At 46.0% G+C, this 27,251-nt stretch overlaps 1 protein-coding gene across 1 annotated transcript in view; it reads left to right on the forward strand.

Moving 5' to 3' along the window:
• The first annotated feature begins 15,157 nt into the window (after nucleotides 1-15,157).
• LOC139245663 (ETS domain-containing transcription factor ERF-like) overlaps nucleotides 15,158-27,251 on the forward strand; it is a 33,585-nt gene continuing 21,491 nt past the window's right edge. The window contains exons 1-2 of the mRNA XM_070871241.1: nucleotides 15,158-15,221; nucleotides 23,483-23,717. Coding sequence (XP_070727342.1) covers nucleotides 15,158-15,221; nucleotides 23,483-23,717 — 299 coding nt within the window. The remainder of the gene's footprint in view (nucleotides 15,222-23,482; nucleotides 23,718-27,251) is intronic.

Raw genomic sequence — 27,251 nt, forward strand, 5'->3', positions numbered from 1 at the left:
GATAGAGAGAGAGGGAGAGAGATAGAGATAGAGATAGAGGGAGAGAGATTGAGATAGAGGGAGAGAGATTGAGATAGAGGGGGAGAGATTGAGATAGAGGGAGAGTGATAGAGATAGAGATAGAGGGAGGGAGATAAAGATAGATAGAGATAGAGAGATATAAATAGAGAGAAAGGGAGAGAGATAGAGATAGTGATAGAGATAGAGGGAGAGAGATAGAGATTGAGATGGAGGGAGAGACATCGAGTTAGAGGGAGAGAGAGAGAGAGAGAGAGAGAGGGAGTGAGATAGCGATAGTGATAGAGGGAAAGAGATAGAAATAGAGGGAGAGAGATAGAGAGGGAGAGATATAGTTCGAGGTAGATGGAGACTGATAGAGAGAGAGGGAGAGTGATAGAGGGAGAGATAGAGGGAGAGAGATTGAGATAGAGATAGAGAGAGAGGGAAAGAGGTAGAGATAGAGAGAGAAAGATAGAGATAGAGATAGAGGGAGAGAGATAGATGGAGAGAGATAGAGATAGAGGGAGAGAGGTAAAGATAAAGATAGAGATAGAGAGAGATAGAGATAGAGGGAGAGAGATAGAGATAGAGGGAGAAAGATAGAGATAGAGGGGGAGAGATAGATAGAGATAGAGAGAGTTCGAGATAGAGGGAGAGAGATAGAGATAGAGGGAGAGAGAGAGAGAGATCGAGAGAGAGAGATCGAGATAGAAGGAGAGAGTTAGAAGGAGAGAGATAGAGATAGAGATAGAGATAGAGGAAGTGAGATTGCGATAGAGGGAGAGAGATAGAGATAGAGGGAGAGAGATAGTGATAGAGGGAGAAAGATAAAGAGAGAGAGATAGAGGTAGAGATAGAGGGAGAGAGATAGAGATAGAGGGAGAAAGATAAAGAGAGAGAGATAGAGGTAGAGATAGAGGGAGAGAGATAGTGATAGGGATAGACCGAGAGAGATAGAGAGAGAGAGATAGAGATAGAGATAGAGATAGAGATAGAGAGATAGGGATAGAGATAGAGGGAGAGAGATTGAGGGAGATAGATAGAGATAGAGATAGAGGGAGAAAGATATAGAGAGAGGGGGTGAGAAAGAGAATGAGGGAGACAGAGAGAGATAGAGAGAGAAGGAGAGAGGTAGAGATAGAGGGAGATAGAGTGAGAGAGATAGAGAGAAAGAGAGAGAGAGATTGATAGATAGATAGATAAATAGATAGGGATAGTGATAGATAGAGATAGATAGATAGATAACTAGACAGATAGAGATAGATAGATAGATAGACAGACAGATCGATAGATAGACAGATAAACAGATAGATAGATGGATAGATAGATCGATAGATAGACAGATAAAGAGTTAGTGATATATAGATAGATAGATAAATAGATAGATAGAGTAATAGATAGATAAGGAGATAGTGATAGATAGATAGATAGATAGATAGAGAGAGAGAGAGAGCAAGAAAGTGAGAGATAGAGAGGCAGAGTTATAGATAGAGAGAGAGGATGATAGATGAAGAAAGAAAGAATGATAGAGAGCGGGAGATAGATAGAGCGATAATGGTGGGGGTGTGGCTCTCATCACCAAATCACAGCTGGCTTTACCCCCTACTTCTCTGGCACTTTCTCCTCCTTTGAACATCTCAGTTTATTCCTCCCCTCTCACCTCATGTAAAATTCTCGCTTTCTTCCGCCCACCCAAACATGATTACTTTTTCATCACCGACATATTCGCAGTACTTTCCTCCCTCTGCCTCTGCACCGAGCGACTTATCATCCTCGGTGATTTCAACCTCCATCCCAATTCCTCATGCTCTCTCTCCTCCTCCTGTCCTCCCTTAATCTCTCCCTCCATGTAAACTCCCCAATCCATATTCACGGCCATACCTTGACCTTGCCATCTCTCGTGGCCTTTCTAATTCCAATTGTATCAATTAAACATGAGACCATTTCCTTGTGTCATTATCAACCCACATCCTCCTTCCCCAATCCAAACCTACTTCCTTCTGCATCCGCCCCTTGGAAAAAACTCTCTCCAAACTCTCTTATCACTGCACTTATCAACTCAAAACTTTTCAATCTTTGGCCCTCCTTTCACCATGACATTTCTGCAGCCACCGATCTGCTCAAACACACCCTCACCACCACCTTTGATGACCTAGTCTCTATTAAAACCATTGCACCCTCTCACCCTGGCCATTCCCCCTGGTACAGTCCTCATCGTTGCTCATTGCTCGCTAAGGGGCACACACTTGAACGGATATGTCGGACAACTGGTTTAGCCATTTACCGCCAGATCTGGCTCGAACACATAACCCATTATCGGTTCCTGCTCTGGTCTACAAAGACTGCTCAGTATTCCAGGATCATTCTGGATTGCAAAAATAACCCCTGGCTACTATTCTCTACTGCTAACCATCTCCTTAAACCCCGCAAAGATTAGTGGGAAAGCGGGTTGTGTAGAGGACACAGAGAGGCTGCAAAGAGATTTAGATAGGTTAAGCGAATGGGCTAAGGTTTGGCAGATGGAATACAATGTCAGAAAGTGTGAGGTCAACCACCTTGGGAAAAAAAACAGTAAAAGGGAATATTATTTGAATGGGGAGAAATTACAACATGCTGCGGTGCAGAGGGACCTGGGGGTCCTTGTGCATGAATCCCAAAAAGTTAGTTTGCAGGTGCAGCAGGTAATCAGGAAGGTGAATGGAATGTTGGCCTTCATTGCGAGAGGGATGGAGTACAAAAGCAGGGACGTCCTGCTGCAACTGTACAGGGTATTGGTGAGGCCGCACCTGGAGTACTGCGTGCAGTTTTGGTCACCTTACTTAAGGAAGGATATACTAGCTTTGGAGGGGGTACAGAGACGATTCACTAGGCTGATTCCGGAGATGAGGGGGTTACCTTATGATGATAGATTGAGTAGACTGGGTCTTTACTCGTTGGAGTTCAGAAGGATGAGGGGTGATCTTATAGAAATATTTAAAATAATGAAAGGGATAGACAGGATAGAGGCAGAGAGGTTGTTTCCACTGGTCGGGGAGACTAGAACTAGGGGGCACAGCCTCAAAATACAGGGGAGCCAATTTAAAACCGAGTTGAGAAGGAATTTCTTCTCCCAGAGGGTTGTGAATCTGTGGAATTCTCTGCCCAAAGAAGCAGTTGAGGCTAGCTCATTGAATATATTCAAGTCACAGATAGATAGATTTCCCATCGACATGGTGCCCCCTCGGCGACATCATCCGGAAACACAGCCTCAGTTTCCCCGTGTACGCTGACGACCCCCAGCTCTACCTCCCCCCCACTTCTCTCCACCCCTCCGCTGTCTCTGAATTGTCACACTGCTTGTCCCACATCCAGTGCTGGATGAGCAGGAATGTTCTCCAATTGAATATTGGGAAGACCGAAGCCATTGTTTTCAGTCCTCGCCACAAACTCCGTTCCCCAGGCCCCCGACTCCATCCCTCTCCCCAACTCCTGTCTGAGGCTGATCCAGACTGTTCGCAACATTGGTGTTGTATTTGACCCTGAAATGAGCTTCCAGCCACATATCCACAGTAAAACTAAAACTGCCCATTTCCACCTCTGTAACATCGTCCGTCTCCACCCTGCCTCAGCTCATCCGCTGCTGAAACCCTCATCCCTGCCTTTGTTACCTCCAGACTTATTCCAACGCACTCCTGGCTGGCCTCCAACATTCGACTCAACTTAAACTAGAGGTGATCCAAAACTCGGCAGCCCGTGTCCTAACTCGCACCACGTCCCACTCACCCCTCACCCCCTGTGCCCCGTATCCAAACTCACACCCAGTCCCGCTCACCCATCACGCCCTGTACCCTGTGTCCTAACTCACACCCAGTCCCGCTCACCCATCACCCCCTGTGCCCCGTGTCCTAACTCGCACCAAGTCCCGCTCACCCATCACCCCCTGTGCCCCGTGTCCTAACTCGCACCCAGTCCCGCTCACCCATCACCCCCTGTGCCCCGTGTCCTAACTCGCACCGAGTCCCACTCACCCATCACCCCCTGTGCCCCGTGTCCTAACTCACACCAAGTCCCACTCACCCATCACCCGCTGTGCTCGCTGCCTCGTGTCCTAACTCGCACCGAGTCCCACTCACCCATCACCCCCTGTGCCCCGTGTCCTAACTCACACCAAGTCCCACTCACCCATCACCCCCTGTGCCCCGTGTCCTAACTCACACCGAGTCCCACTCACCCATCACCCCCTGTGCTCGCTGACCTACATTGGCTTCCGGTTAAGCAGCGCCTCAATTTCAAAATTCTCATCCTTGTTTACAAATCCCTCCATGTCCCTCGCCCCTCCCTATCTCTGTAATCCCCTCCAGCCCCACAACCCCCCGAGATGTCTGCACTCCTCTAACTCTGCCCTCCTGACCATCCCTGATTATAATCGCTCCACCATCGGTGGCCGTGCCTTCAGCTGCCTGGGCCCCAAGCTCTGGAACTCCCTCCCTAAACCTCTCCGCCTCTCTACCTCTCTCTCCTCCTTCAAGACGTTCTAAGCTTTTAGTCATCTGCCCTAATTTCTTCTTATGCGGCTCGGTGTCAAATATATCTGTTTTGTCTTATTACACTGCTGTGAAGCGCCTTGGGATGTTTTACTATATTAAAGGCACTATATAAATGCATCGTTGTCGTTGTTGAGATAGAGATAGAGAGATAGTGATAGAGAGATAAAGAGAGAAAGTTAGAGAAAGCGAGAAAGAGAGAGAGATGGATGGATAGAGAGATAGATACAGAAATAGATAGATTGATCGAGAGATTGAGAGAGATAGTGAGATAGATAGAGATATAGAAATTCATAGATAGAGGTAGCTAGAAAGAGAGAGAGAGAGAGAGATAGGTAGATATATACATAGAGAGAGAGAAAGTGAGAGATAAAGAGAAAAATAGAGAGAGAGAGCGATAGACACAGACAGATAGATTGATAGGGCAATATATACTATTTTCAATAAAATGTGCTTACAAGTTAAACATAAAATATAAGGAGTGTTGACATTCACAGATAGAGTCAAGTACTTGTGCAGGAAACACAAAAGGTTAGTATGCAGGTACAGCAAGTGATCAGGAAGGCCAATGGTATCTTGGCCTTTATTGCAAGGGGGATGCAGTATAAAAGCAGGGAAGCCTTGCTACAGTTATACAGGGTATTGGTGAGGTCACACTTGGAATACTCCATGCAGTTTTGGTTTCCATATTTACGAAAGGATGCTTTTTTCGGAGGCAGTTCAGAGAAGGTTCACTCGGTTGATTCCGGGGATGAGGGGGTTGACTTATGAGGAAAGGTTGAGTAGGTTGGGCCTCTACTCATTGGAATTCAGAAGAATGAGAGATGATCTTATCGAAACGTATAAGATTATGAGGGGGTTTCACAAGATGGATGCAGAGAGGATGTTTCCACTGATAGGGGAGACTTGAATTAGAGGGCATAACCTTAAAATAAGGGGTTGCCCATTTAAAACTGAGATGAGGAGAAATTTCTTCTCTCAGAGGGTTGTGGATCTGTGGAATTCACTGCATCAGAGAACTGTGGAAGCCGGGACATTGAATAAATTTAAGACAGAGATAGACAGTTTCTTAACCGATAAGGGAATAAGGGGTTATGGAGAGCGGGCAGGGAAGTGGACCTGAGTCCATGATCGGATCAGCCATGATTGTAATAAATAGCGGAGCAGGCTCGAGGGGCCGAATGGCCTACTCCTGCTCCTATTTCTTATGTTCTTATGTTCTTATGTACCTGTAGTTGCTGTATTGCATATTCACTTAGCACATAGCCATGCACAGACATACACGGGTATACACAGTCTGTGTGTGGTCATACATTTGATGTGGTATACACACTCTGTGTGCTCATGTACCTGATGTGATATACACAGCCTGTGTAGTCATATACCTGATGTGGTATACACAGCCTGTGTGTGCTCATATACCTGATGCGATATACACAGTCTGTGTGAGCTAATGTACCTGATGTGATATACACAGCCTGTATGTGCTCATATACCTGATGTGGTATACACAGCCTGTGTGTGTTCATATACCTGATGTGGTATACACAGCCTGTGTGAGCTAATATACTTGATGTGATATACACAGCCTGTATGTGCTCATATACCTGATGAGGTATACACAGCCTGTGTGTGCTCATATACCTGATGTGATATACACAGCCTGTGTGTGTTCATATACCTGATGTGGTATACACAGCCTATGTGTGCTCATATACCTGATGTGATATACACAGCCTGTGTGTGCTCATATACCTGATGTGGTATACACAACCTCTGTGTGCTCATATACCTGATGTGGTATACACAGCCTGTGTGTGCTCATATACCTGATGTGGTATACACAACCTCTGTGTGCTCATATACCTGATGTGGTATACACAACCTCTGTGTGCTCATATACCTGATGTGGTATACACAGCCTATGTGTGGTCCAGGACCCAGTGGTCATGTAGAGACGAAGATCAAAGCTTAAACAATTGATGTTTGTCACCGAATGCACTTGTTTTGTTCTGTGCAGTGACGGACGAGACAGTAACAGAGATTACTTTCTAGTCTACACCTCACTCTCCTCCTGCCTCCACAACCTCCTCTCCCCAATGGAATGCTTTCCCTGCCTTTTCTGCTTCCTGGCCAGGAATCGTTCCTGATTAAAGGCAATGAAGTGTCAACCATTTCTTAAAGCTGTACCGCCTATCCAGGGTCTCTCTGATATGCTGCACAACTTGTTAATGCTGTTCCCCTATCGTGTATTCAGAGCTCTCAAAAGCCTATGGCTTACATATCATTCCTCTCTCACTCTGTTAACGCCCTCCGCCCCACCCCAGCCCCTGGGCCAGCAAAGTGGGGAAGGCCCCATGGAGCCCTGGGGTACATCTCAAATTTGCAAACATTAGGGGGGAGAAATTTGGGGCTGCTTTGTGCCTCCAGTTAGGGCTGCAGGGGGCGGTAACGAGACGCTAAGGGGTTAGCAACCAGTCGCGGCTAATTCACCCCCACCCCCCCGCCAACTCCACTGGCGTTTTTGCGCTGGCGCTAACATTACCGCCTCGCTCTCCTGCGCCCCGGAGATGGTGATGTCACTCAGTGCGCAGTGCCCCGTTACCGCCCCGGATACGATATTCGCTCCCGCCCCCTGCAGCATCGCCGGGCCTTAACACCGGCAGGAAGAACAGGCATGGTCCCATCGGCCGACCGCTTGGGGAGCGCTCATTAAAGGCCGTGGTCGTCAGGTAGGGCCAAATTTATTCCTGGCACCAGGCTGGTGCCGGCTGAAAGTTTTTGATGCATCATGACTGCGCGATGACCAAGCCCTCCAATCTCTGAAAGAGTTTGGGGCTGTAATAGCCATCGTCATCATCATAAGCAGCCCCTCGGAATCGAGGAAGACTTGCTTCCACTCTAAAAGTGAGTTCTCAGGTGGTTGAACAGTCCAATACAAGAGCCACAGTCCCTGTCACAGGTGGGACAGACAGTCGCTGAGGGAAGGGGAGGGTGGGACAGGTTTGCCGCACGCTCCTTCCACTGCCTGCGCTTGGTTTCTGCATGCTCTCGGCAACGAGACTCGAGGTGCTCAGCGCCCTCCCGGATGCACTTCCTCCACTTAGGGCGGACTGGTCTTTGGCCAGGGATTCCCAGGTGTCGGTGGGGATGTTGCACTTTATCAGAGAGGCTTTGAGGATGTTCCCTGTAACGTTTCCTCTGCCCACCTTTGGCTCGTTTGCCGTGAAGGAGTTCCGAGTAGAGCGCTTGCTTTGGGAGACTCGTGTCAGGCATGTGGACAATGTGGCCCTGCCCAGCGGAGCTGGTCAAGTGTGGTCAGTGCTTCAATGCTGGGGATGTTGGCCTGGTCGAGGACACTAATGTTGGTGCGTCTGTCCTCCCAGGGGATTTGTAGGATCTTGCGGAGACATCGTTGGTGGTATTTCTCCAGCGACTTGTGGTGTTTACTGTACATGGTCCATGTCTCTGGGCCATACAGGAGGGCGGGTATCACTACAGCCCTGTAGATCATGAGCTTGGTGCCAGATTTGAGGGCCTGGTCTTCAAACATGTCATGCAGTTCCCCTGGCTGCACAGAACTGAACAGCAGTCATCTGGGCACATGACGTTTAAGTGAGGGGAGCACCTCTTATGCCGAAAGCATTGCACTCCCTCAATGGCAAGTATACCCAAAGGAAGGATACACTCACCTTTGAGGGAGTGCAGAGAAGGTTCACCAGACTGATTCCTGGGATGGGGGGATTGTCCTCTGAGGAGAGATTGATTAGACAAGGCCTATATTCTCGAGAGTTTAGAAGAATGAGAGGTGATCTCATTGAAACATATATAATTCTTACAGGGCTTGACAGGGTAGGTGCAGGGAGGATGTTTCCTGGGACTGGGGAGTCTAGAACCAGGGGTCACAGTCTCAGGATAAGGGGTCAGCCATTTAGGACGGAGATGAGGAGAAACGTCTTCTTCATCAGAGGGTGGTGAATCTTTGGAATTCTCTACCACAGAGAGCTGTGGAAGCTCAGTCTTTGAATATATTCAAGACAGGGATTGATAGATTTTTGAATATTGAGGGAATCGAGGGATATGGGGATTGGGCGGGAAAGTGGAGTTGAGGTCGATGATCAGCCGTGATCTTCTTGAATGGCGGAGCAGGCTCGAGGGGCCGAGTGGCCGACTCCTGCTCCTAATTCTTATTCTTCAGCGCTCTGCCACTACCACCTCACTCTCGGACTTTAGCGGCCTGAGAGAAATGGTTAGCGCTTGATTCAATGCTCCACTTCCCCCTTGGAGCACTAAAGCTGAAGTTGCCGGGATCAAAAAATGACTCACGCCCGGCGATACTTTTCACATTTCAAAAGTTATCGCCCGAATCGGGCTCACAATGGAATTCTAGCCCTTAATCTTTAACACTGCCGATAGGATTACCATTCATTGGGATATAAGTCCCCTGATCTGTCGGAACTGCTTCTGTTATTCCCAACCTGCGAAACACCCTCACCAATTCATTGGCAACGCTTTCAATGGGATGTCAGCTGTGGCTCAGTGGGTAACACACTCGCATCTGAGTCAGAAGGTTGTGAGTTCAAGTCCCACTCCAGAGATTTGAGCATATAAAACTAGGCTGACACTCCCAGGGCAGTACTGAGGGAGTACCGCACTGTCGGAGGGGCAGTACTGAGGGAGCGCCGCACTGTCGGAGGGGCAGTGCTGAGGGAGCACCGCACTGTCGGTGGGGCAGTGCTGAGGGAGTGCCACACTGTCGGAGGGGCAGTACTGAGGGAGCGCCGCACTGTCGGAGGGGCAGTACTGAGGGAGCACCGCACTGTTGGAGGGGGCAGTACTGAGGGAGCGCCGCACTGTCGGAGGGGGCAGTACTGAGGGAACGCTGCACTGTCGGAGGGGCAGTACTGAGGGAGCGCCGCACTGTCGGAGGGGCAGTACTGAGGGAGCGCCGCACTGTCGGAGGGGCAGTGCTGAGGGAGCACCGCACTGTCGGTGGGGCAGTGCTGAGGGAGTGCCGCACTGTCGGAGGGGCAGTACTGAGGGAGCGCCGCACTGTCGGAGGGGCAGTACTGAGGGAGCACCGCACTGTTGGAGGGGGCAGTACTGAGGGAGCGCCGCACTGTCGGAGGGGGCAGTACTGAGGGAACACCGCACTGTTGGAGGGGGCAGTACTGAGGGAGCGCCGCACTGTCGGAGGGGCAGTACTGAGGGAGCGCCGCACTGTCTGAGGGGCAGTACTGAGGGAGTGCCGCACTGTCGGAGCTGCCCTCTTTCAGATGCGATGTTAAACCAAGGCCCATCTGCCCTCTCGGATGGGCGTAAAATATCCCAGGGCGCTATTTGGAAGAAGAGCAGGGGAGTTCTCCCCGGTGTCCTGGGGCCAATATTTATCCCTTAATCAACATAACAAAAACAGATTATCTGGGCCATTATCACATTGCTGTGTGTGGGAGCTTGCTGTGCGCAAATTGGTTGCCGCGTTTCTCACATTACAACAGTGACTACACTCCAAAAGTACTTCATTGGCTGTAAAGCACTTTGAGACGTCGGGTGGTCGTGAAAGGTGCTATATAAATGCAAGTCTTTCTCCCCTCCTCTCCAAACTCCCCTCCACCATTGAACTCTTCCCCTGCCTTTATGCTGCCAGGCTGTGAATTATTCCTGACTAAAGACTGAACCGCCTTGCCCTGGACATTCGGAGATTCTTAAAACTGTTCCCTTAACGCAGACACAGTGCTCTCCAACACTGATGACTCACATCTCATTCCTCCCTCATACTGTCACAGTGTTAATATAACTGATGCATTATACACAGTTCCTGCTTCTTCCTATACCACGGCAGTATACACAGTGGCTGCAGTATGTGCGTTCGTATACCTGGTCCAGGTGTACATAGCCTCGGCATCTTCATATACCTGGTGCAATATAGAAAGGGTACAGGGGAGGTTTACCGGACTGCGACCAGCGATGAAGGATTTCCGTTGGGAGAAGAGTATGGAATAGTTAGGACCGTTCTCCCTTGGAACAGAGCAAGTTAAGAACATAAGAACATAAGAAATAGGAGCAGGAGTCGGCCATTCAGCCCTTCGAGCCTGCTCCGCCATTTAATACGACCATGGCTGATCCGATCATGGACTCAGCTCCACTTCCCCGCCCGCTCCCCATAACCCTTCACTCTCTTATCGTTTAAGAAACTGTCTCTCTCTGTCTTAAATATATTCAATGACCCAGCCTCCACAGCGCTCTGGGGCAGAGAATTCCACAGATTTACAACCCTCTGAGAGAAGAAATTCCTCCTCATCTCAGTTTTAAATGGGCGGCCCCTTATTCTAAGATCATGCCCCCTAGTTCGAGTCTCCCCCATCAGTGGAAACATCCTCTCTGCATCCACCTGGTCAAGCCCTAACACAGCTATTCAAGATGAGGAGAAGTTTCGATAGAATAGATGGACAGAAACAATTCTCTCGGGCGAGAGGGTCAGTAACCAGAGGTCATGGGTTTAGAATTATTGGCGTAGGATATAGAGGGGAGACGGGGAGAAAGGTTTTCAGTCAGAGAGTTGACGGGATCTGGAACGCTTTCCCTGAAAAGGTGGTGGGAGCTGAATCCATAACTAATTCTAAAAGGGAGTTGGACGGGTGCTGGAGGAACTGATAGGGTTACGGACAATAAGCAGGGGCGGGGGGGTGTGGGAGTGAGCACGATCGCTCTTTCACATAGCCAGCACAGGCACGACGGCCGAATGGTCTCGTTCTGTGCTGTAAGCTTCTGTGATTTTATGATATACCTGGTACACATTCTGTGCATTCATGTACCTTCTGAAGTGTAGTCTGTTTCTTGCCTTCACCAGCTACCATCCCCAGCCCCCCGACTCCCTCCCTTTCCCCAACTCCTGTCTGAGGCTGAACCAGACTGTTCGCAACCTCGGTGTTGTACTTGACCCTGAAATGAGTTTCCCGTCACATATCCGCAGCATAACTAAAACCGCCCATTTCCACCTCCGTAACATCGTCCGTCTCCACCCTGCCTCAGCTCATCCGCTGCTGAAACCCTCATCCCTGCCTTTGTTACCTCCAGACTTGACTATTCAAACGCACTCCTGGCTGGTCTCCCACATTCTACCCAACGTAAACTGGAGGTGATCCAAAACTCGGTAGCCAGTGTCCTAACTCGCACCAAGTCCCGCTCACCCATCACCCCCTGTGCCCCGTGTCCTAACTCGCACCAAGTCCTGCTCACCCATCACCCCCAGTGCCCCGTGTCCTAACTCACACCCAGTCCCACTCACCCATCACCCCCTGTGCCCCGTGTCCTAACTCGCACCCAGTCCCACTCACCCATCACCCCCTGTGCTCACTGACCTACATTGGCTCCCGGTTAAGCAACGCCTCGATTTCAAAGTTCTCATCCTTGTTTACAAATCCCTCCATGGCCCTCGCCCCTCCCTATCTCTGTAAACCCCTCCAGCCCCACAACCCCCCGAGATGTCTGTACTCCTCAAACTCTGCCCTCCTGACCATCCCTGATTATAATCGCTCCACCACCGGTGGCCGTGCCTTCAGCTGCCTGGGCCCCAAGCTCTGGAACTCCCTCCCTAAACCTCTCCGCCTCTCTACCTCTCTCCCCTCCTTTAAGACGCTCCTTATACTTGCATTGGAGGCAGTTCAGAGAAGGTTCACTCGATTGATTCCAGAGATAAGGGGGTTGACTTATGAGGGAAGATTGAGGAGGTTGGGCCTCTACTCATTGGAATTCAGAAGAATGAGAGGCGATCTTATCGAAACGTATAAGATAATGAGGGGATCGACAAGTCGGATGCAGAGAGGATATTTCCATTCATAGGTGAAACTAAAACTAGGGGACACAGTGCCAGAATAAGGGGCCGCCCATTTAAAACTGAGATGAGGAGGAATTTCTTCTCTCAGAGGGTTGTAAATCTGTGGAATTCTCTGCCCCAGAGAGCTGTGGAGGCTGGGTCAGTGAATATATTTAAGGTGGAGATAGACAGATTTTTGAGCGATAAGGGAGTGAAGGGTTATGGGGAGCGGGCAGGGAACTGGACCCGAGTCCATGATCGGATCAGCCCTGGTCGTATTAAATGGCGGAGCAGGCTCGAGGGGCCAAATGGCCGACTCCTGCTCCTATTTCTTATGTCCTTATGTACCCCTTTGACCAAGCTTGTGTTCACCTACCCCAATATCCTTATGTGGCTGGGTGTCAAATTCCATTTGATTAGGCAACTGTAAAGCGCCTTGCGGGAGGCCGGGGTCGGGGGGGTTCCACATTGAAGGCGCTGTGTAAATGTTGTTGTTGGTATCCCTGACGCAGTGTACAACTTCTCGCTGGCTGCCGGCGTTAAGTTGTGATCTGTGGCTGCATTTGATTGAAATCCGCACTCCGGGGCCCGCTCGCCTTCAGATATCGGCCGCCTCTCCCAGATCTTTTCCGCCTGGACGATCTGTTATATTCAAGGAGTTACAACTATCTCTGGCCTCCAGTGATCAGTAACTTTGAAAAATATATATATATAAAGGACGGGAGGAGGAGGGGAGCGGCGGGGCGGTTGTTGAAAGGGCTCTGCAAGCTAAATAAATAAATGATGATGGATGGCGATATTGTCACACGAGTACATTGGCCCTGGGCTGAGATCTTGCAGTTAGTTTCCGCGGCTGGCGCTCGCCAACTGTTTAACTGTATGTGGGTCTGTGCTTTTTGAGGCTGTAGGCAGTCGCGCCGTGCGTGCAGGGAGCCGCGCAGTATGTTCGCGACCGGGCACAGAAAGCTCTTTATCGGTCTTTGCCAATTCAGGGCACCCTCTTCCCCCAAAAGCCCCGGGAGGGTTCTTTACCAAGCGGTGGCGGTGGGTTGTTTTTTTTTTTGGTGTTGGTATTTAGACAGGTGAAGCTTCAAACCAAATTCCCTCCCCTGAATACAGAAGATACTTCTCAGCCCTCTTTCCTTGCCAGTACAAGAGCTTAGGCGAGTACACACGGTCTTATTCCCGCTGTGAGCCCCCTCTGCACTTTAATGTTTCGTTGAAAGTCGTTTTGGGCAGGCGCAGAGCCGAAGTTATCTTCACACAGTGAAGCAGAGAGAGAGTGTGTGTGTCCGGGCTGGATGGCTGCAGAGACTGCGAGCCTGCAGTCTGATCTGAGAGCAAACGGTGGGACAGAATTTAAGATTCATTGAGAGCAGAACCCCGGGGAGCAGACACCTGCTGGGAATGACTGGAAATTCCTCTTCATTAATTTCTTCCAGAACAAATTTATATACATATATATATAACAGTTTTAATTTCGTACAGAACGCTAATTTTACATATATATATATATCATTTTTAATGTTTTATATACATTTTTAATTTTAATGTTATATAACATTTTTAATTTCGTATAAAACACTAATTTTACATAAATATATTTTAACGCTTTATATGCACATTTTTCAATTTTACTGTTATATACATTTTTAATTTTATATATAAAATATATCTAGACATTTATAGGTGACATTTTAACGTTTTTATATGGTAGTTTGATACACATATAGCATTTTTATTTATATATAACATTTACATTTTTGTTTATATATAACATTTTTAATATTTATATGTAAATTCATTTTTCTATGTAACATTTTTAATATTTATGTATCAATTCCTTTGTATATAGATATACCATTTTTCATAGTTATATATTTCCTTTTTATGTGTAATATTTTAATATTTAGATATCAATTCTTTATATATATATAATATTTTTATACTTGTATATCAATTATTTTATATATATATCTATAATACTTTGAATGTTTTATATACAGTTTTAATTTTAATGTTATATTGAAATATCAATTCTTTATTATATACAACATTTGTAATATTTCTACATGGATTCCTTTGTGTTTATATAACATTTTTTATATAAATATTAAAAATGTTATATGTGTATATAAAATGAATTAATATATAGATAGAAAAACATTATATATATAAAAGAAATTGCTATATATATATACAATTTGTAGTATTTATATATCAATTCATTTTATATATATAACATTTAGAATATTTATAAATCAATTCATTTTATATATATATATAACATTTATAATATTTATAAATCAATTCATTTTATATATATATAACATTTATAATATTTATAAATCAATTCATTATATATATATATAACATTTATAATATTTATAAATCAATTCATTATATATATATAACATTTATATATGAATTCATTTTATATATATAATATTTTATATTATATACCAATTCTTTTTATATATAACATTTTAAATATTTATATATCTTCCTTTTATCGATAAAATGTTTAATGTTATACATGTATAACATGTTTTTATCTATGTCAAATTTTTATAAATATGTTTTTATTTTAGAATTAAATGTTTATAAATGCAGTGTAACAGATACGTATATATATTAACTTTACAACTTAATATAGCATTATATATTTGCACGTTAAATAGGTTGATTTCGAATAATTTAAATGACTTTATTTAAAAGTGATTATTTGTGAATTTCTGCCGCAGAAATGTCGGATTTTGACCGATTAATCGCTCGATTTCGCTCACTATTTCCCGCAGATTGCTTGTCCTCTCCTGCAATGGATTGTAACTGTGTCTCTGACCTGCTCCTGACGCCTCCTCTACCCACTCTCTGGACTCCAGGTATGAAGAGTCTGCAATCAGTAAAGGACAACTTCAATAAAAACGCTTGTGGTGGATTTTAAACACAATAAGTTTTGGGCGGCGGTTGCCGAGGGGCCGAACGGCCGCTTCTGAAGCCGGGCTTGCGGGTTGCCTGCGATGAATGGGTGGGTTCGGGAAGGGGTAAGAGTCCTGAATGAAACCGTCTGTGTTTTTATATTTCCTGCCACGGGCACCCGTCAGAATGGGAAGGTGAAAAGGGAGAGAGAAAGAATGTGAAAACGAAGGAATGAGATAGAGAGAGGGGAGAGGGGAGAGGAAATTAAAGGCAGAATTAGAGACTATTGGTTCTGAATGATACAGGATATACGTCCCAGAAACAGGCCATTCGGCAAAGCCAGTCCATGCCGGCGTTTATGCTCCTCTCCAGCGAGAATGGTGATTTAAAAACCTCTATCTGCCCATAGTGCAAATTAAAAACACAGAAACATAGAAAATAGGTGCAGGAGTAGGCCATTCAATAAGATCATGGCTGATCATTCACCTCAGTACCCCTTTCCTGCTTTCTCCCTATACTCCTTGATCCCTTTAGCCGTAAGGGCCATATATAACTCCCTCTTGAATATATTCAATGAATTGGCCTCAACAACTCTCTGTGGCAGGGAATTCCACAGGTTAACAACTCTCTGAGTGAAGAAGTTTCTCCTTATCTCGGTCCTAACTGGCCTACCCCTTATCCTTAGACTGTGTCCCCTGGGTCTGGACTTTCCCAACATCGGGAACATTCTTCCTGCATCTAACTTGTCCAGTCCCATCAGAATTTTATATGTTTTATATGTGCAAAAGATCATCTTAAAAATATGTACAGCAGCTCGCATGTCGTTATTTCAGTCCAGTTTTGACTCCATAAATCCACACCAATTTCCTCATCTAAATCGATCAACATAACCCTCTATTCCCTTCTCCCTCAAATGCTTAACCAGCCTCCCCTTAAATGCATCCATACTATTTGCCTCAATCCCTGTGGTAGCCAGTTCCACATCCTCACCATTCTCTGGGTAAAGACATTCGAGAATGAGAGCAAAGGGGAGAAGGGAGACACTGAACGAGAAAGAGAAAGGGGAAAGCAGAGAGAGGGAAAGAGAGTGAGAGAAAGGGGAGGAGAGAAAATGAGAGAGAACGGGAACGAGAGTGAGGGAGAAAGGGTGAGAGAGAGTGAGAGAAAGGGAAAGAGAGAGAGTGAGGGAGAAAGTGAGCAAGAGAGAGAGAGAAGGGGGAATGAGAGAGAGAGATAGGAAGGGAAAGAGAGAGTGAGGGAGAAAAGGAAAAGGAGAGCGAGATAAAGAGAGAGAGAAATGGAAAGAGAGAGTGTGAGAGACTCAGAAAGAAAGAATGAGAGAGAAAGGAAAAGAGAGAGAGAGTGAGAGAGAAAGGGAATGAAAGAGTGAGAGAAAGCAAAAAAGAGAGAAAGGGTAAACAGAAAGAGAGAGAAGAAGGGAGTAAGGGAAAGAGAGGGAGAGGGAGAGAGAGAAAGGGAAAGGAAGCGAGTGAGTGAGAAAGGGAAAGAGAGAGAGAAAGGAAAAGAGATAGATAGAAAGAGTGTGATGGAGAAAGGGAAAGGGAGATTGAGGGAGAAAAGGAAAGAGAGAGATAGAGAAAGTGAAAGAGAGAGTAAGAGAGAGAAAGGTAAAGAGGGTGAAGAGAAAGGGAAAGAGTGAGTGAGAAAGGGAATTAGAGTGAGAGAAATGGACAGATGGAAATAGAGAGAAAGGGAAAAAATGCATGAGAGAGGAAGGGAGCGAGTGATAGAGAAAGGGAAAGAGAGAGAGAGAAAGGGAAAGAGAGCGCGATGGAGAAAGCAAAAGAGAGCGAGAGAGAGATAGAAAGGGAGAGAGAGAAAGAGAAAGTGCAGAGAAAGGGAAAGAGAGAGTGAGAGAGAAATGGAATGAGGGAGAGTGAGAGAGAAAGGGAAAGAGAGAAAGAGAGAAAGGGAAAGAGTGTGAGAGAGAAAGGGAGAGAGAGAGAGTGAGGGAGGAATGGAAAGAGAGAGAGAGAGAAAGGGAAAGAGAGAGTGAGGGAGAAAGCGAAAGAGAGAGAGCGAGAGAGAAAGGGAGAGAGGGAAAGAGGGTGAATAGAAAGGGAAAGAGAGAGTGAGAGGGAAAGGTAAAGAGAGAGAGTGAGGGAGAAAGGGAAAGATAGAGAGAGGGTGGGTGAGAAAGGGAAAAGGAGAGAGAGAAAGAGGAGTGAGAGAGAAAGAGAAAGGGAAAAAGAGAGAGAGAGAGTGAAGAAGAAAGGGAATGAGAGAGAGTGAGAGACAGAACGGGAAAGAGAGAGAGAGAGAGAGCGAGAAAGGGAGCGAGAGAGAGGGACAGAAAGAGGAGAGAGCGAGAAATGGAAAGAGAGAGTGAGGGAGAAAGGGAAAGTGAAAGAGAATGTGAGGGAGAAAGGGAAAGAGAAAGAGAGTGAAAGAGAGAAATGGAAAGAGAGATTGAGAGAGAAATGGAAGGAAAGTGAGAGAGGCATAAAGGGAAAGAGAGAGAGTGAGCGAGAAATGTAAAGAGAGAAAGGGAAAGAGAAAGCATGAGGGGGAAAGGAAAAGAGAGAGACTGAGCGAGAAAGGGAAGGACAGAGATAGAGAGAGAGACAGAAAGGGAAAGAGAGAGACTGAGCGAGAAAGGTAACGAGGGAAAGGCACAGCGAGACGTGAGGGAGAAAGGGAATGAGAGAGAGTGAGAGAAAGGGAGAGAAAGACATAAACAGAGGAAGATTGAGAGAGAGAGTGAGGGAGAAAGGGAAAGAGAGGGCTGAGAGAGAGAGAAAGGAAAAGAGAGAGTGAGTGAGAGACAGAACGAGAGAGTGAGTGAGAGACAGAAAGAGAGAGTGTGAGAAAGGGTGAGAGAGAAAGGGAAAGAGAGAGGGAGAGATAGAGAAATTAGAAAGAGTGAGGGAGAGAGAGAGAAAGGGAGAGTGGGGGAGAAAGATGAAGAGAGTGAGGGAGAATGGAAAGGGAGAGAGAGAGAAAAAAGGGAATGAGAGAGAGAGAAAGGGAATGTGAGAGAGAGAGAGAGAGGGGGAAAGGGAAAGGAATTGAGTGAGAGTGAAAGGGAAAGAGAGAGAGAGAGAGAAAGGAGAAAGAGAGAGATGAGAAAGAGAGAAAGAGAGCTGGTGAGAGAAAGGGAAAGGGAGAGAGATAGAGAGTGAAGAGAATGGGAAAGAGAGAGTAAGAGAGAAAGGGAAAGTGATACTGAAGAAAAGGTTTGAAAGAGAGAGAAAGTGGGAGACAAATTGAAAGAGAGAGAGAATGAGGTAGAATGGGAAATGGAGCAAGTGAGAGAGAAAGGGACAGGGAGAGTGTGAGAGAAAGGGATAGAAAGTGAGTGAGAGTAAAGGAAAGAGAGAGTTAAGTTGAAAGGGAAATAGGGAGAGTCAGGGAGAAAGGGAAAGAGAAAGAGAGTGAGGGAGGAAGGGAAAGATTGAGAGCGAGAGAAAGGGAGAGAGAGGGGGAGAAAGGGAAAAAAGAGTTAATGAGAGAGAAAGAGAGAGGGAGAACGGGAAAGAGACAGAGTGTGAGGAAGGGAACGACGGAGATAGAGAGAAAGAGAAAGAGAGGATAAGGGAGAAAGGGAAAGGAAGAATGAGAGAGAGAGAAAGGGAAGGTGAGTGAGAGAGAGAGTGAAATAGAGAATGAAGGAGAAATGGAAAGAGAGAGAGAGAGATAGAGATTGAGACAGTGAGTGAGAGAGAAAGGGAGAAAGAGAGAAAGGGAAAAAAGAGAAACTGATGAAGAAAAGGAAAGAGACAGAGTGAGGGAGAGAGGAAGAGAATGCAAGAGAGAAAGGGAAAGAGAGAGGCAGGAAGGGAAAGAAAGACAGAGAATGAAAAGAAAGAGAATGAGAGAGTGAGGGAGAAAGGGGAAGAGTGAGAGAGAGGGCAAGAGAGAGAGAGAGTGAGAGAGGAAGGTAAAGAGAGAATGAGAAAGGGAACGTGAAAGGGAAAGTGAGTGAGAGAGAGAGATTGCGGAAGAGAGTGTGAGAGAGAAGGGAAAGGGAGATAGTGAGGAAGAAAGAAAAGAGAGAGACTGAGGGAGAAAGCGAGAGAGAGGGCAAGAGAGAGAGAGAGAAACATAGAAACATAGAAAATAGGTGCAGGAGTAGGCCATTCGGCCCTTTTAGCCTGCACCGCCATTCAATGAGTTCATGGCTGAACATGCAACTTCAGTACCCCATTCCTGCTTTCTCGCCATACCCCTTGATCCCCCTAGTAGTAAGGACCTCATCTAACTCCTTTTTGAATATATTTAGTGAATTGGCCTCAACAACTTTCTGTGGTAGAGAATTCCACAGGTTCAGCACTCTCTGGGTGAAGAAGTTCCTCCGCATCTCGATCCTAAATGGCTTCCCCCTTATCCTTAGACTGTGACCTCTGGTTCTGGACTTCCCCAACATTGGGAACATTCTTCCTGCATCTAACCTGTCTAACCCCGTCAGAATTTTATATGTTTCTATGAGGTCCCCTCTCATTCTTCTGAACTCCAGTGAATACAAGCCCAGTTGATCCAGTCTTTCTTGATAGGTCAGTCCCGCCATCCCGGGAATCAGTCTGGTGAACCTTCGCTGCACTCCCTCAATAGCAAGAATGTCCTTCCTCAGGTTAGGAGACCAAAACTGTACACAATACTCCAGGTGTGGCCTCACCAATGCCCTGTACAACTGTAACAACACCTCCCTGCCCCTGTACTCAAATCCCCTTGCTATGAAGGCCAACATGCCATTTGCTTTCTTAACCGCCTGCTGCACCTGCATGCCAACCTTCAATGACTGATGTACCATGACACCCAGGTCTCTTTGCACCTCCCCTTTTCCTAATCTGTCACCATTCAGATAATAGTCTGTCTCTCTGTTTTTACCACCAAAGTGGATAACCTCACATTTATCCACATTATACTTCATCTGCCATGCATTTGCCCACTCACCTAACCTATCCAAGTCGCTCTGCAGCCTCACAGCATCCTCCTCGCAGCTCACACTGCCACCCAACTTAGTGTCATCCGCAAATTTGGAGATACTACATTTAATCCCCTCATCTAAATCATTAATGTACAGTGTAAACAGCTGGGGCCCCAGCACAGAACCTTGCGGTACCCCACTAGTCACTGCCTGCCATTCTGAAAAGTACCCATTTACTCCTACTCTTTGCTTCCTGTCTGACAACCAGTTCTCAATCCATGTCAGCACACTACCCCCAATCCCATGTGCTTTAACTTTGCACATTAATCTCTTGTGTGAGACCTTGTCGAAAGCCTTCTGAAAGTCCAAATATACCACATCAACTGGTTCTCCCTTGTCCACTTTACTGGAAACATCCTCAAAAAATTCCAGAAGATTTGTCAAGCATGATTTCCCTTTCACAAATCCATGCTGACTTGGACCTATCATGTCACCTCTTTCCAAATGCAGAGAGAGAGAGAGAGAGGAAGGTAAAGAGAGAGTGGGAGAGAGAAAGGGAAAGAGAGATAGAGAGAGAGAGAGAGAAAGGGAAAGAGAGAATATGAGAGATAGGGAAGGATGGAGATAGAGCAAAAGGGAAAGAGAGAGAGAGAGAGAGAAAGGGAAAGAGAGACTGAGCGAGAGAGAGAAAGAGAGAGAGAAAGGGAAAGAGAAAGAGAGAGAGAAAGGGAAATATGGAAAAAGTGAGTAAGGGAAAGGGAGAGTGTGAAATGGAAAAATAGAGAAAGGGAGAAACTAGAAAGTGACTGTGAGGGAGAAAGGAAAGAAAGAGAGTGAGGGAGAAAGGGAACGAGAAAGAGAGAAAGGGAAAGAGAAAGAATGAGAGAGAAAGGAAAAGAGAGTGAGAATGAGAGAGAAAGGGAACAAGAGTGTCAGGGAGAAAGGGCAGGACAGAGAGTGAGAGCGAGAAAGAGAAAGTTAGAGAGAAAGGGAAAGAGAGACTGAGCGAGAAAGGGAAAGCCAATTTAAAATGGGGGAGCCAATTTAAAACCGAGTTGAGAAGGAATTTCTTCTCCCAGAGGGTTGTGAATCTGTGGAATTCTCTGCCCAAGGAAGCAGTTGAGGCTAGCTCATTGAATGTATTCAAATCACAGATAGATTTTTAACCAATAAGGGAATTAAGGGTTACGGGGAGAGGGCGGGTAAGTGGAGCTGAGTCCACGGCCAGATCAGCCATGATCTTGTTGAATGGCGGAGCAGGCTCGAGGGGCTAGATAGCCTACTCCTGTTCCTAATTCTTATGTTCTTATGTTATGTTCAAGAGTGTGAGAGAGAAAGGCAAAAAGAGACAGAGAGAGGGAGCAAGGCAAAGAGAGAGAAAGGAGAAAGAGAGAGTGTGGGAGAAAATGAGTGAGATAGAGAGAAAGGGAAAGAGAGAGAGAGAGTAAGGGAAAGAGAGAGAGAAAGAGAGAGAGAGATGGAAAGCGAGAGAGTGAAGCGAAAGGGAAAGAGACAGCGAACGAGAACGTGAATGAGACAATGCGAGAAAGGGAAAGATGGAGATAGAGAGAAAGAGAAAGAAAGAAAGTGAGAGAAAAAGGGAAGGAGAGAGAGTGAAAGAAAAAGGAAAAGTAAGAGTAAGAGAGCAAGGCAAAGAAAGAGAGTACGAGAGAAAGGGAAAGAGAGAGTGCGAGATGAAGGGAAAGAGAGAGTGAAGGAGAAAGGGAAAGAGAGAGAGAGAGAGAGAGAGAGTGAAGGAGAAAGGGGTAGAAAGAGAGTTATAAATAGAGAGAGAGTGAGGGATAAAGGAAAAGAGAGAGAGCGAGAGAAAAGTGGAAAGAGAGAGAATGAGGGAGAGAGGGTAAGAGAGAGAGTGAGAGAGACGGAGAGGGAAAATGAATTTTTGAGAGAGAAAGGTAAAGTGCGAGAGAGTGAGAGAGAAAGGGAAAGGGAGAGTCAGAGAGAGAAAAGGAAATAGAAAGGGAGTGAGAGAGAAAGCGAAGGAGCGAGCGAGAGAAAGAATGGAGAAAGAGAGAGGTAGAGAGAAATGGAGAGTGAGAGAAAGGAGAAAAATAAGGTGTGAGAGAAAGGGGAAGATAGAGTGAGGGAGAAAGAGAAAGAGTGAGAGAGTGAGGGCGAAGGAGAAAGAGAGGGAGAGAGTGAGGGAGAAAGGGAGAGGGAGAGAGAGGGAAAGGGAAAGAGAGAATGAGGGAGAAAAGGAAGGAGAGTGAGTGAGAAAGTATAAGAGAGAGAGAAAGTGAGGGAGAAAGGGAAACAGAAAGTGAGGGAGAAAGGGAAAGGGAGAGAGAAATGGAAAGAGAGAGAGTGTGAGAACAAGGAGAAAAAGGTGTGGGAGAAAGGGGAAGATAGAGTGAAGGGGAAAGAGTGAGAGTGAGAGAAAAATGGAAAAGGAGAGAATGATGGAGAAAAAGAAAGAGAGAGAGTGAGGGTTAACGGGAAATGAGAGAGTGACAGAGAAAGTGAGAGAGTGGGGCAGTGGGATTAGTTTGGGGATTGATACAGGGCTATGGGGAGAGAGTGGGGCAGTGGAATTAGTTTGGGATTGATACAGAGCTATGGGGAGAGAGCAGGGCAGTGGGATTAGTTTGGGATTGATACAGGGCTATGGGGAGAGAGCAGGGCAGTGGGATTAGTTTGGGATTGATACAGGGCTATGGGGAAAGAGCGGGGCAGTGGGATCAGTTTGGGGATTGATACAGGGCTATGGGGAGAGAGTGGGGCAGTGGAATTAGTTTGGGATTGATACAGAGCTATGGGGAGAGAGCAAGGCAGTGGGATTAGTTTGGGATTGATACAGAGCTATGGGGAGAGAGCAGGGCAGTGGGATTAGTTTGGGATTGATACAGGGCTATGGGGAGAGAGCAGGGCAGTGGGATTAGTTTGGGATTGATACAGGGCTATGGGGAGAGAGTGGGGCAGTGGAATTAGTTTGGGATTGATACAGAGCTATGGGGAGAGAGCAGGGCAGTGGGATTAGTTTGGGATTGATACAGGGCTATGGGGAGAGAGCAGGGCAGTGGGATTAGTTTGGGATTGATACAGGGCTATGGGGAAAGAGCGGGGCAGTGGGATTAGTTTGGAGATTGATACAGGGCTATGGGGAGACAGCGGGGCTGTGAGATTAGTTTGGGATTGGAACAGCACAGAGCCAGTACAGGTGCGATGGGCCAAATGGCCTTCTTCTGTGCTGGTAACTGCTATGGGTCTTAATTTGAACAGGGATCAATGCGAATCAGTATTATTGGATGGTGGAAATCAATCCTCTTTGGACGGAAGTCTCGCTAACTGCTTGGCCCTTCCTTCCCTCTTTCCTAGGCTTCGCCTTCCCGGACTGGGCCTACAAGCCAGAATCGAGTCCTGGATCCCGGCAGATCCAGCTCTGGCACTTCATCCTGGAATTGCTGCAGAAGGAGGAGTATCAGAACATCATCGCTTGGCAGGGAGACTACGGGGAGTTCGTCATCAAGGACCCCGACGAGGTGGCCAAGCTGTGGGGCAATCGCAAGTGCAAGCCACACATGAACTACGACAAGCTGAGCCGTGCTCTCCGGTACTGACACCCCCCCTCCCCCCATTAATACAATCGGATTTTATGTAGATAGCCCAGGGAATGGGTGTGCAGGTATCCCTGCTAAGGGCAGGCACATTTATGGCCCTCTGTGTCTCTCTGTGTCTCCTGGGATATATTCTTTATGACATCACTAACAACACATCCGGCAAGATGGCTCCATACATCATGTAACTTTTATTGTATTTACATCAGCAGTTGCATTACCACAGTAGTCCACTAGATGGAGCTCTATATTACATTTCTCCCTCCTTAATGAAGAAGTAATTATAACACCATCAGGATGAAGTTGCATGGTTATACACATGACAAAAGATATGGACTTATTTTGCCATATTTATAAATCAAACTTAACTACTTGTTTTCTGTTTCGAAGAGGATATCTTCACTCTTGAACAGAACTTTCCAAACTTGGTGTCGAACTTAGACTCATTCTAGGCTGAGCCTGAGAAAAGTTTTTCTCCAAGGGCAACCCTTGATCTACATTTGAACTTTCTATAACTTCAGACTGTTTGTCTGCCTGTCTCGGACTCAGACTTAAATTCTGACTTTCTCTTGGACGTGTTTCTAGTACATCTGATGTAGGATTTGCTACTGGTACTCTACTTGTAACAAGACTATCTAAATCATCAGAAATAATTGAATCGTTCCAACTTTCAACTCCTTCCACATCTGTAGATAAAATATGATCAATTTGAGCAAACCTAACCTGTACATGATCAAACACCTTGACCAAATATGTGCAAGGACCACTATCATCACTAGTCTTCCTGGTAACCACTTTAACCATTTATGGTGATGGTTCTTCACTCTCACCTTCTGATTTAATTTCACACTTCTCTCTCGTACTCTACCTCAACCATGATTCTCTTTCTGTCTTCATTATTTCTCTTCTACGGACTGTGCCAAGTTTGGCTTTAACAACGAGAACCTGGTTTGTGGCTGTCATTTGAGAAACAACTCTGCTGGTGTTCTACTAATAGTTGTATGAGGAGTATTCCAATAAATAATCAGAAAATTAGTCAGTTTGTGGTCCAACGACATCTGCCATTTCTTTGGATTTGGATTCAACATTTGCTTGATGAGGGCATGTTTTCAATTTGTACAGTGCACTCTGCTGCACCATTCGAAGCAGGATGATATGGTGGAACCTTGGTATGTTTCACACCATTTCTGCTCGTGAACTGTGCAAATTCTCCTGAACAAAATTGCGGCTCATTATCAGACACAATTTATTGTGGGAGGCCATATGAATAAAACAATCTTCGCAAATTGTCTGTTGTTTTACTTGTTGTTATTTTCCGCATTGGAAACACCTCGACCAGCTTCGAATGGCTATCAATCGCATTGAACAATTGTTGTCCTTCTAGCTCAGCAAAATTGATATGTAGCCTTTGCCACACACTGGGAGGCCATTTCCGTGGCTGCAATGGTGGTTTCTTGCTTACCGATTGACATTTGGACACTGACTGACTATGTACTCTATATCTTTAACTAGACTTGGCCACCATAAGTAACTGCGTGCAAAACTCTTGGTCAAGCACATTCCCAGGTCTGTTCATGAAGATCTCATAACAATTTGGATCTGAATTTATTTGGAATAACAAATCTTGCACCCCATATGATATAATCTTTATCCACTGATAATTCATTCCTATGAATGAAGTATGGATGAATATCTTCCTCTGATACCTGGTTTGACCATCCATTTGCTATGTAATCATATACCTTTGACATAACTGGGTCATGTTTGGTTGCTCTACCAATCTCTTCAGCTGTGACTGAAGAATTAGAGGTGATCTTATCAAAACATATAAGATAATGAGGGGGCTCGACAAGGTGGATGCAGAGAGAATATTTTCACTCATAGGGGAAACAAAACCTAGGGAACGTAGACTTAGAATAAGGGGTCGCCCATTTAAAACTGAGATGAGGAGGAATTTCTTCTCTCAGAGGTTTGTAAATCTGTGGAATTCTCTGCCCCAGAGAGTTGTGGAGGCTGGGTCATTGAATATATTTAAGGCGGAGATAGACAGATTATTAGCGATAAGGGAATAAAGGGTTATGGGGCAGGGAAGTGGAGCTGAGTCCATGATCAGGTCAGCCGTGATCTTATTGAATGGCGGAGCAGGCTCGAGGGACTAGGTGGCCGACTCCTGCTCCTATTTCTTATGTTATTATGACTGGCTGTTCATCAATATATAAAAAACAGAACACTTCTTCTCCCTTAGAGATAATGTTCTCAGTTTCTAATCTTTTGAGTTCTTGCTCAACTCTCTCCTTGAGTGCATATGGTACAGGATGTGGCTTGCAGTAAACTGGTCTAGCATCCTCCTTCTGTACCCTGACACTCCTCTTGAAGCCTTGGATCGGGCTGCCTGTTTCGCAGAACACCTTCGGATACTTCTTGATGACATCATCCTTCTATGCAAATCTCGTCTCAACACGAAAAATCTCACTCCAATCCAGCTTCAGTGATCCCAACCAATTTCTACCCAGTAAGGCAGGCTTGTCTCCTACCACAACTAAGAGAGGCAAACTCTGAAACTGATCCTTGTATTTCACCGGAACGGTGATACATCCTACCACAGGGATTTGCTCTCCTGAGTAGCCTCGCAGCTCTAACTTGGAAATCACACAATTTGTCGAGGTATAGTGATTCCAGTACTATGCTCACGGATGCACCAGTGTCGATTTCCATGGGTAGCCTGGTTCCTGCAACATCTACTTAGATGACGATACTTTTTGAATCACTGTTCGATACCCTCGTGCTCCTGATGATGTGTATCTCCAGAACCTCCTTGTTCTGTTGTTTCCCTTCCATGCTATGTAATCTTTGGAGATTTCTACAGATAGCCTTGAAAGCTGGTTTACCCTTCAGTCGGCGTACCTTCGCAAGATGCCCAGTTTTCCTGCAGAAGAAACACTGCCTTCATATATGGACAGCTTTGAGCAATGTGTTGTCCCAGGCACCGATAGCATGACTTCAATGTTCTGTTACCTTGGCCAATTGCTGAGGCCTTGGGGCCCAACTGCCTTTTACTTTTAACCTGCAGGCGATTCACCTCGGTTATCTGACGACTGGAAATGGCACGAAATTCTCGGGAATATTGGTCGACCATGTCCATTGACCTAACTGACAAGCTAAATCAAAAGTCACATCAGGAGTTGGCAACAACTTCCTTCTGATCGCATCATTTTTCATCCCACAAACAAAGTGGTCACGCAATGTTCGGTCCTGAAAGTTTCTGAAATGACAGTGGATGGATAGATTCTTTAATGCTACAATGTACTCACTCATACATTCGTCAATTAATTGATCTTGTGTTCCAAAACGATAACTTTCAGCAATTTCTGGGGGCTCAGGACTGGTTAGAATCTCCTCCAGTGGCGTGTCCTTTGGCTTGACGGGAACAAGCACATACTTCAGGGTTTCCTACACCTCGGGGCCTGCTTCAATCAGGAAAATAGCTTGTTTTCTTTCCAAAACCACCCGGTTATGGTTTCATTATCGTG

This window comes from Pristiophorus japonicus, unplaced genomic scaffold (genome assembly GCF_044704955.1).
Source record: "Pristiophorus japonicus isolate sPriJap1 unplaced genomic scaffold, sPriJap1.hap1 HAP1_SCAFFOLD_229, whole genome shotgun sequence".
NCBI lineage: Eukaryota > Metazoa > Chordata > Chondrichthyes > Pristiophoridae > Pristiophorus > Pristiophorus japonicus.